Below are 10,640 nucleotides of genomic sequence, written 5' to 3'. Positions count from 1 at the left end.
TTCCCCAGAGGGGAGTTAGAGAAGAGGTGACGTAATGGGGGCGGGGCATGGTAGGTCTCTCTCTCTCTCTCTCTCTCTCTCTCCCCCCCCCCCTTCCCGGCTTTTCTTCCTGCCGCGGCAACTGTAGCCTCGGAAACAGCTGGTGCTTCCCAGCCTTACCCTCAAAACCCCACAGGAAGAGGTTAAAGGAGCAAAGAAGGGCAGGTCCTCCAGCAGCCTAGAGAGGCAAAGATTAAAGAGCTGGGTTGGCAGCGCGCTACTTCCTGTCGCGCTCGGGCTGACCGCCGTTCGGCAATGGGCGCCCGGGAGGAGCAGTTCGGCCCTTCGGCCCTGGGCACCAAAGAGCAGTGAGTGCTGCGCCGCCGCGGGAGGCTTCGCCTTCCCTTCGCGACGTTTGGGCTGAATCCAAATCCCGTTGATGGAGCTCGATTCTCCTTGAAGTCAATGGGACTCGACTTGCCTTTACTGCAATGGGACCTGTATTGAGCTTAACCTAGATTGGTCCTAGACGCCCTAATTGAATAAGTCCTCTGGTTCAGTGGCGAAACTAAGTGTCCTGATGACTTGCCGGAGTTTCCCCCACTTGCTTTTAATGATGTGCAAAACACCATCACCACCATCATCATATCATAAACGAAAAACCCAACTCATTATTATTTTATTTTAAAACAACTTCATTTGTTTTTAGACTAACCTCTGTTAAAATAGTCAGCTGCACGGTTTCAGAAAGCAAAACGGAAACGAGGTTTAAATCTTGTCCTATGGGGAAGGTCTTTTTTATTGAATTGATTTAAATTATATGTGAACAGTGGTTGCATTCTGAAATGCACAGCATTACCTGCCAACTGCATACAAATCGGTGGAGGGGGAAATGTGAAGTTTCTGTTAAATGCAACTCCGTACAAAGTAGAAGAGGGTTACCGTTTGTGTGGCAACTGCCATGGCAATATGGTTTTTAATATTGGCCCTATGAATGAATTCAGAGTAAGTTTGTGCATGTGTGTTGGTAAAGCTTTTGTCGACTGATCTTTATTAAGTTAATACAGGTTCAGGGCCTTTCTTGGGCCTAGAATACTCTGGATTGTGTGGTGTAGAAATGGCACCTAAGGGCATGTGCAGAATCTCACATCTGGGACTGGTGTGAGAGAGTACTAGGTAAAATGTGTGACTATTAGGCTGGCTTGAACCAAGTGGTATATTTTATTTTAGAAACTAAAAATGTAAGTTTAGTTTAGATGTGGTATTCCTCTGAATAACTGTGGCGAGGACTCAAGCAGGGAAAGTTGTGTTGTGCTTGTGTCCTGTTCACTGGTTTCCCATAGGCGTCTGGTTAATAGGTTTTGCCAGAGGAGCACAACTTCCTTTACTTGCAAATGTTAATTTGCTTACTTTTTGCATATGTAGGTTGTCAGCCATTGTGCCGTGACACCCTGGGGCGACTTGTTTTTAAGGTTTGAAAACATAGTCATTGTAAGATGTGGTATATTTTTGGGGGGTGGGGGGACGATAAATCATGCAGTGCTCTCTTGTGTATACTTACTTGGAAGGAGGTACTGCTGCATTCAGTGGGGCTTACTCTTATGTTAGTTGGCATATTCTGCAGCTTCACTGGAACTGGATCAAGTTTTGGATCAGTGGTGGGTAGGGTTAAGGTAAAGGATGGGCTCTGGGTTTCTCTGGTAACAGGGTAGCCCCTACTTCCTTATGTAGTCCTTCCTCACTATTGGATTACAAGATATGAAGCCATTGCAATGTTAACTTCCATGTTGTTTTCTCCCTGTAGTTGGGATGCAGCATATGAATGTGAACTGAAAAATTTTAAGGAAAATGGTGCTCCTGGTGAGATCTGGCAAGTGTCAGTAACAACATAACATGCTGCATTAAATGTTTTTGCATTATTTTCTTTCTAAAAGTGCATGCAATAAAATAAAATGGTACATCTGCTGTTTTGCTTAGAGTACTGGTAATGTGATGCAGAGGTTTTCATTAAAAACACCAGCTCTTGTCTAGGCTAAACCTGTTGCAAATTAAAATAGCTAATTATCATGTGGCATCTGTTTTTTATGTGGGAAATGAATTGCTGGCTACAGTCTGCTTGGTAGAGGCCAATTGTTCATATCCCTGATGTTTGTCAAAAATTGAATAAGTGCATAGACAAAGTTGCACTGCTGCTTTGTGTTTCTATAGATTAAAAAACAACAATACCAAACCCATCTCATCTTCTGTAATGTTAACCCAGCAGGTTTCAGAGCCATCCGTTCGCTTACAAAATTAAGCCAAACTAACTTGCAATGTGATCTCTTGAGATTGATGCCATCATGAAGTGGATGCATTGCATGAGATTGACAATGTTCGTTTGCCTTTGTTTTGTGTAGTCTAACAGTGTTAGTTACCTGAACCTCTGTTTCTGATTAGGTTTGGTGAAGAAAGCATGACTCGTTTAATTAGATGGATAGAAAAGCAAAAGATACCCCTGGACAGCTCTGTGCTTGACATTGGAACAGGAAACGGTGTTCTGCTGGTTGAATTGGTTGGTATTTGTAAATCTGGTGTTTTTCGATGCAAATCTAAATCTAGTGACAGAGCAAGCAAGAGTTAAAACATTAGTTAAAATGCACAACACCCATGTAATTTAACACTTCAGTGGCCTGTCTCCATCTCCATTATTGTACCATGGGAATTCATTCTGAATATGAATTGTTACAGTTCAATTGCATAAAAATTCTTGTGTATGTGTTTGTCGCTTTAAACATCCAAAAGTTTTTAAACTGCTTTGAGGGTTTTATTTTACAATTAAGCGGCGTATAAATGCTATGAAATAAATAAAATCTTATCAAAAGAAGAAGCATCACAATATCAGCCCAGAGTATCTAAAATGGTTTCATGTGTTACACTGAATTCTTAGTTTATTTCCTATACCCTTACTCTTCCTCTGATGAGAACCTAAGGCAGCTAACAATAAAAAATACAGCATTAAAAATAAAAGTAGAACTGCAGTGCACAATACAACATGCAGTAATAATCAGTGTTACATTTTATACAAACAGTCTCACTCCAGTTATGTTCCAAAGGCCTGTCTGAACAAGTAGGTCTTAAATTGCTGCCTGAATTAACATTTTGTGTGTGAGAGAGAGGGAGAGAGGTTTTGCATCTCCTTTGTAGTGAGATGTGTGACCTGACTTCAACTAGTATCTGTCTTATGGTAAGGTTGATTTAAGACTATGGATGTCACGTAGCACTAGAAAGGTGAAAAATTGATTTTGCACACATAACCACTTCTTTTGTGTCAGTGTTGCCTTTGAAAGCACCCCGTTCGGAGCCAGTTTATGAAATCCACAAATATATCACTGTAATAGTGTTCTGATGCAACGCTCAGTAGTCTTTCCAGATTACAGCTTGAACTCACCCATGGAAAGTGCTCAAACTTTGTTATGTAGAAATAGTCCTTGTGGTCTTTCATGTTTGCTTCCTTAAGCAGCCAAGGCAATTTTAGCTTTCCTGAATTTCAGCTCAAATTATCTTTTACATTTGCCCAATATCCTCCAGCTGCTATACTACTTAAAATTCCAAGAACTAGATTACAGCAATAGCTTTATGGGGCCAACCAAATGTTACTAAATAGTGAGAAAGTTTTTGAGTTCTCCATAACTTGTATCAGGCAAAATGGTAAACAATCCAAGGGGAAGGGGAGAGAAAAAAAATGTTGACACCAATAAATAGTCTTAAGATGGAACGTTGCTGGCAGTATTGAACATACAAATGAAGCTCTGTTAGTTGCATTGCTGAATTTAAGTTATACCTGCTGCTGCAAATGAGAAACGTAAGACTGCTGATCCTTCATTTTTTAGAAATACAAAATCTAGTTGTTGCCCAGTTCTGTCTTCACCCTTGGGTATAAGACACTTTGGTAAATGGAAAAAGGAACACTGAAAACTAGACAGCGCTTACATTAACAATTCAGGAGCCTAATTTTAAGTGGTGGCCCAATATAACTACCTTTATTTGTTGTGTATATTTTTTCAGTGCTGTTGCCCGAAAGATACAGGGAATAGCCTCATCCAATTTCCACCCCCCCCCAATATTTGCAGGGTGAACTGAGTGTGGTTTTGGGATCCCACATGAGATTTCCCCCTTTTTCTTCTCACATGGAGTGTTATCAGTAACACTTAATGTTCAGCCTTGCCTTTAATGCAGTGAATTAGCCTTTAACAATTTTGTCTACCTAAAAATTGAAATGGAATCTGATTCTTTCATGGGTCCTCTGGAATAAAAGCAGGAATAAATATCAGGAACTATCTTAAGGTATAGTGTAGGCCTGAAGCTTTGTTGACTTTTCACAGCTGTGACTATGCAGAACTGAAACATAAGGATCCCACAAAGTATATAAAGTTTAGAAGAAAAACAGAGCGAAGGTATTGCATGCATGCATTTGAGATTTAATGGTATAATATCTCTCTTGTAAAATATGTCCTGCAGTTTAGCATCTTTGATGCACAAGGGCATGATCTTTGTTGCATTTTCTTCTATAACTTGGCATTGTTTGCTGCCATGTTTCAATCTTGTACAGTCACACCTCGGGTTGAAGTTGCTTCGGGTTGAGCGTTTTTGGGTTGCGCTCCATGGCAACCTGGAAGTAATGGAACGCGTTACTTCTGGGTATCGCCGCTCGCGCAGATGCTCGAAATGATGTCACACATGTGTGGAAGCGACGAATCGCAACCCGCACATGCGCGGGTTGCATTTGCTTCAGGATGCGAAAGGGGCTCCAGAACGGATCCCGTTCGCATCCAGAGGTACCCTTGTATAGATTTTCTTCAAAGTAAATGTCATGAAAATCAACTAGTAAGCCAATGAAACGTTTAGGGCTTAATGGACTTTTCCTCTCTTTAGGCCAAATCTGGTTATACCAATCTTACAGGAGTTGACTATTCTTTGCCTGCAGTGCAGCTTTCAAAAAGCATAATGGAAAAAGAAGGGTTGCCTCACATTAAGTTGCAGGTAAGAAGAATTTTTCTTCCTCGGTCATAAAGCAAAAGCCTGAGCCCCATCCCCCTTTTGAAAGTTTCAAAAATTTCCTTGTGTGCTTCTTTACATAGAATTTTTTGCCACAAGATGTTGTGATGGACACTAATTTAAATGGCCTTAATGTGGGCTTAGACACATTTACTGAGGGAAGGTCTATCATTGGGTGTTGGTCATGAAAACTAAATGGAATTTCCAAAGCCAGTCTTCAACTGAATACCAAAAGTTGAAATTGGGGCGAATGTCAGGTGAGGCTTTTTGTTTTCACACTTACCTAGAAGTTTCATTGAACATAGCGGGGCTTTCTTCTGAATAGGTTTGTACTATGTATGACCCTGGACCAATTACTCCCATATGTGGAGATTGCCTCATCTCTTCTAAACTAAAAAGTGGTATGAAATGTTTTTTGGCACTACATGGAATACATTGCCTACCAGGTTTTGTTTACACAACCAAGATTCAGAGCTTATTCTTTCAGGGTTGTTGTCCTGTAACCTCAGTCTCCCATGTATGGGATTAAGATCTAGATGTCTCCATCACATTATATTGCTGATTTTCTGCTGCCTTACATTGATTTTATGTTTTCTTTTTTTAATTAGTCTGTATTTTATTGTTCTTACGAAAAATGTTTTGTAAACTGCCGTGTAGATTTTGTTGATGAATGATGCAGCAACATCTAAACAAGCAAATAAATAAAATATCCCTGAGTGCCTGGTTTAGGAGTGTTCTGCACTTCTATGATCCTAGGAAGGCATAGGCATAGTAGACCTGATAGGAAAATATTAAGCAATGACTGCAGTAAGAGGTTTGACAGCTATAACTACCTTCTACAGGTAGAAGATATTTTAAATCCATCAGATGCATTATCAGACTTTCAGGTTTGCATTGATAAAGGGACTTTTGATGCAGTCAGTCTGAACCCAGACAATGCAGCACAGAAGAGGAAGCAATATGTGAATTCCCTGCACAGAGTGTTGAAGCCTGGAGGCTTTTTCATCGTAACGTCTTGTAACTGGACCAAAGAGGAGCTGCTCAAAGAGTTCAAAGAAGGTGAGTGCATGCCTCTCTTTAAGGTATTTCGGATATTAAGATACAGTACTAGTGAGAGAGCTTTGTGTCCCGACTTAACCTGCTGAATCGATAGAGATAGAGCGACCACTGCAAAGTTGTTCTAGGGCCGATGCTTAATATGCTCAATTGTGTGTGAATTTCTGTGAATATGGTTTCTGCCTGAATACTTGGAATTCAGATGTACTTTTTGCTAACCTGAGCCATCACAGGCAGGTTGATAGAGGAGAAGGCATTCTTGCAGATAAATTAACCAAGTTTGTATTTACAGAAGGTAAATAGACTTTGGATTTTCTGATCCCCAAGCTGTTTTCTGATTCCAGAAGTAATTATTGACATTGGTGGTTGGGGAAAATTGGAATTACTGGCATGATAGCAGCCTGTTGTCTGTTTATAATATGAGGACTAAATCTTACCTTGGCAATATCGGTCAGCAATATAAAACATACAAGTCTATAGAAAGTGGTAGAGTCTTCTAATTTGTCTGTGCTCCATTTCGAATTAATATAAGTAGCTATCAAATGAGGATATATTCCTAACAAAAGCATTTTTCTTATGGTTAGCAGGCTTTCATCTTCTGGAGGAACTGCCAACACCCACATTCTGCTTTGGAGGAAGAACTGGAAACAGTGTGACTGCCTTGGTTTTCCAACACAAAATATGAAGTTTTCTTTTTAGGTGAACTTTGGATAAAGACTTCGTTCTAAATTTCACTCACATTTTGTATAAAAAAATACAGGTTTCAGAAACAGCTTTCTCTTAACTACTCCTTATTGCAGTATGTCATTATATCAGCATTTTATACTACCTCAAATAGTGCTGGCGCAAATTAGGAACAGCTACCAATATTACTAATGATGAGACCACACTCATAAAGGCGATTTAATAAACTCTCTGGCAAAGTCAGTTGCAATATGTGCAAAAAGTGAGGTGGGGGAGGGAGGACACTTTGCTGAAGTTTGTAAGTCTCCTGTCCAGGTGCTTATAAATAAGAACGAGGAACATCACATTTCCTGGGGGGAATTTTTGAGTGACAGGACTCCACCATGCTTCCCCATATTGTCGGGGGAATATGGCCACAAATTGCAGCTGTGAACAGATTCATCCTACCCATACACTATTTAATTAAAGCATTTTAATTCTGCTTTTCAGCTGGAAAAGTTATGACAGCAGTTTGCAATCTGAAAGACACAGCAAAAAAGGGAGAGGGAAAAAAGAAAGGGGGTGGGAAGCAGTATAAGTCTGCTTCCAGGTGGGTGGTTCCTAGTGCAACCCAATCACTTCTCTTCCTTCAAAAGCTATAAGCAGATTGCAGCTGGCTTTCCATACTATTAGAAGTACTGTCCTTTCCCTATCCTTCTGTGTTCGGTCCACCCTGGTGATTGTGCCATGGCTGCTGTGAGTGGGGCCATTTGAGGCTTAACACAGATTCACAATTCATGTTGTGGTGGGTGCCATTTTGTGATCCCATTTATAATTATTAACCAGTCTTCAAATTAGCATTGAAACACTTTTCTAGAATTATTTCTGAATAGAAGACTTATACCACCATAATGTTACCGCTTGTAATAATGGTGTTACAGTGCTGTAATGCCACAAATACAATAATGGTAATTTTAAAAGAGTTTTAAAAACCCTTATGACGCCCCAGCCAATTTTGCAACTGAAATGGTTTTGTAACACAGTTTTATGGTGGGACAGTGCAATATATTTCAAAAATTATAGCTGGAAATTATTTTAGCGCTAATTATATTATAGATGAAAATCAATGGGGTTGTAAAGCAGCACCCATTGTAAGGACTTTGCTGAAGGTGAGCTGAGCTGCCATAAGGTTCACTTGAACAATTAATCACTGCTGTCAAAACATAATCTTTTGAAAAGATAGAAGGGTATTGTTAAAGACACCTATACCTGTGGGCACTGCACTTTTCTATTTTTCTGAAAAATGTTGGACTTTCTGTGGTCTGAGAAAAGATTGAAGAACAACAAAGAAAATACAGGTTGCCAGTGTTGGGATGTCTGTGCCATGCAGATGCACCGTCAAAAAAACGTGGATCAAACACAGCATTTCCCACATTTAGCATCTTCAGGCGCCAGTTATTAAAGTTAAAATAGTTAGACCATTGTTTCCCCCCGGCTTCACAAAGTCTTCTTTTTAATCCCAAGTCCTCGCCTGCAAACATCAGATACCCATCCAAATAGATATAAGGGTGCTCCTATTGCCATAAATGGCCATTTCATGTGCGTTTCACTGCTATCCTGGAATGCAAAGGATGCATTACTTAGGGAAGAGTGCACACTGCACAGAGGAGCTTCAGTACTGAGATGGAATCACGGCAGAACTCCAGTTTGTGTTGGACCCAAATAGTGTGGACCCTGTTTATGTTAGAAGAATCTAAAACTGAGAATTCATATGCTTCTTTCATTGCTTATTTCTCAGAGGTTTTTTGCTGATAACTCCTGGTATTCAGAATACTCTTCCAGATCATTTACCCTGTTGTCTGATTTCAAGCCAAAAGGGTGTTAAAGAAGATGAGGATGAATGGCTGGTAATTCCCCCAAATCACCCAAGGTGAGATTACACCTCCAGACTGGAAAGGAAACTGGAGAGCTGCTTACTAGTCTTAAACCTGATATAACCAAAGGACGGTCATGCAAGAATAAAATACCTGAACATTTGCAACAGGACAGGCAACTGTCCTTTTCAATAAGTGGGTATTGAGAACTGATGAGTAGCGCCAGCCTCCCTGCATTTGATTAAAGTAGCCCATGATGAAAGGGACATGGGTGGCGCTATGGTCTAAATCACTGAGCCTAGGGCTTGCCAATCGGAAGGTCAGCGGTTTGAATAGTTATTTAGGACTAAGCCTACTTGAATTTAGTGGCACTTCCGAGTTAACATGCACAGCAGGATAGGGTTACAGGACTAATTGATCAGGAAAATGGCACAGAAAACGCGTGATTGCCCTACCTAATCACAACTTTCAGATAAACAACCCTGAGCAGAAGAATGGAAGATGGCATAAGAGCAGCAATGGAAGGAAGGAACACAAGTAGCTTCTGGGGCTTTTCTGTTGTACCAAAAGTTTGTTAGGGGATCAGCATATGCCAGTAGGAGTCACTCTTGGCTTCTTAATAGAATTTAAAATAAATTAATGCAAGACATCCTCACAACCAACTATACCAATCATTTATTGTAGGTAACAATGTCAATAAAAATACAGGTGGCATGCTTACCCTTACATTATTTCTGTTTAACTTATATTTTCTTGTTACAATATAATTAATTCAAATACCATGAGTCTCCTCAAGTTTGAAAGAACACAAATCTGAAGTTAGCTATAGCCAAATCAATTTGTTGGGCTAAAATTGAATTATATTGTAAGCATGAGAACTATAGCTAATTTTTACATTTTAGTAGTACACAGTTGATGTATTTAGATATAATTGTCACAAGCATAGCACATGCCAATTCATAAGCCAGGTGTCACTTAATATACTATGTTAATTGTTCACTCTTATTTTTATTTATTTATAATATTTTGAACCACCCTGTCATCATAACTGATCTTAGGGTAGGGTACAATACAATTAAAATCCATCCAAATTAAACCATCACAATTAAAAAATGCACCCAACAACAACAGCATACAAGACAAATATGGTTATAACCCAACCTTCTATCAATTCCTTCATTACAGTCTTCACATGTGCTATATTTGTGTACATATAAACTGATGGAACTCAGTAAAAGGAGAAGTGGAAATGGGGAATTTTGCATTCACAGATCACACAAAAGTACCTCAAGCCGCATGTTGTTGAGCTCTGCTTCGTAACAAGTGATATCAGAATTTAAATTTGCCTATTATAAAATGATCCCAAACCAACTACTAGTCTGCGGATTGCATATTCATGATAACTACCAAGCTACTGTTATTATATATAAGCCTGGAATATATCGCACTTTAATTTAACAAAGCTATTTAATCTCATTTGTCCTCACAATAACTTTAACAGTCCCATTGTTATTACCATTTTAGAAGCTGAGGAAAAATCTGTCTATCCCAAGCCCATGACTGATCAAGGATCTGAACACAGACTTGCTGTGTCCAATTTCTGTATTTCAGCCCTACACTTTTAGTTCTAGATTTTTTTTTATTCTATTTTACATGGAATAAAAGTAGCTCTGAGGTCAAAGCAGTGTTTTAAGCTATAATCATATGCACGCTTACAGTACAGGCCAATACATGCCTACTGAGAAGTTAAGTCCTATTGAATTCAATGGAACTTGTACACGTGTATAGGATTGCAGCCTCGCCCTGGGAGTAAACTTCATTGGATATGGTGGACCTTATTGCCCAGTAAGGGGACGCGGGTGGCGCTGTGGGTTAAAGCCTCAGCACCTAGGACTTGCCGATCGAAAGGTCGGCGGTTCGAATCCCCGCGGCGGGGTGCGCTCCCGTCATTCAGTCCCAGCGCCTGCCAACCTAGCAGTTTGAAAGCACCCTCGGGTGCAAGTAGATAAATAGGGACCGCTTACCAGTGGGAAG

The 10,640-nt window shown here is 40.0% G+C and overlaps 2 protein-coding genes across 6 annotated transcripts in view; both read left to right on the top strand.

The window, feature by feature from the left end:
• Positions 1-201: 201 nt before the first annotated feature.
• EEF1AKMT2 (EEF1A lysine methyltransferase 2) lies at positions 202-6,841 on the top strand. Of its 4 annotated transcripts, none has more exons than XM_083439766.1 (6): positions 202-347; positions 1,784-1,849; positions 2,416-2,530; positions 4,891-4,998; positions 5,856-6,072; positions 6,657-6,841. In XM_083439766.1, exons 1-6 carry the CDS (start codon positions 295-297, stop codon positions 6,752-6,754), a joined length of 657 nt encoding a protein of 218 aa, XP_083295892.1. In that variant the 5' UTR covers positions 202-294; the 3' UTR covers positions 6,755-6,841. The 4 variants fall into 4 exon arrangements, with proteins under 4 accessions (XP_083295892.1, XP_083295891.1, XP_083295890.1 ...); XM_083439765.1 differs by having other exon boundaries at positions 6,654-6,841; XM_083439764.1 differs by having other exon boundaries at positions 1,784-1,855.
• A 2,129-nt stretch (positions 6,842-8,970) lies between these two features.
• FAM53B (family with sequence similarity 53 member B) overlaps positions 8,971-10,640 on the top strand; it is a 117,595-nt gene continuing 115,925 nt past the window's right edge. Inside the window, exon 1 of one of the 2 annotated variants that reach the window (XM_083439718.1) lies at positions 8,971-10,465. The gene's annotated coding sequence lies outside the window, so the exon portion shown is untranslated. The remainder of the gene's footprint in view (positions 10,466-10,640) is intronic. The other variant, XM_083439713.1, reaches the window with a different exon arrangement.

Source organism: Podarcis tiliguerta, assembly GCF_965153285.1.
Source record: "Podarcis tiliguerta genome assembly, chromosome: 5".
NCBI classification, from domain to species: domain Eukaryota; kingdom Metazoa; phylum Chordata; class Lepidosauria; order Squamata; family Lacertidae; genus Podarcis; species Podarcis tiliguerta.
Note: the sequence above shows the minus strand (reverse complement) of the source record. Positions and strands in the feature narration are given on the sequence as shown.

Coding starts and splice junctions, on each gene's coding strand:
- EEF1AKMT2 (XM_083439763.1), top strand. CDS start 295: ATGGGCGCCCGGGAGGAGCAGTTCGGCCCTTCGGCCCTGGGCACCAAA. Junction 2,531..4,890: donor GTGTTCTGCTGGTTGAATTG/GTTGGTATTTGT, acceptor TCCTCTCTTTAG/GCCAAATCTGGTTATACCAA. Junction 6,073..6,653: donor GCTCAAAGAGTTCAAAGAAG/GTGAGTGCATGC, acceptor TCTTATGGTTAG/CAGGCTTTCATCTTCTGGAG.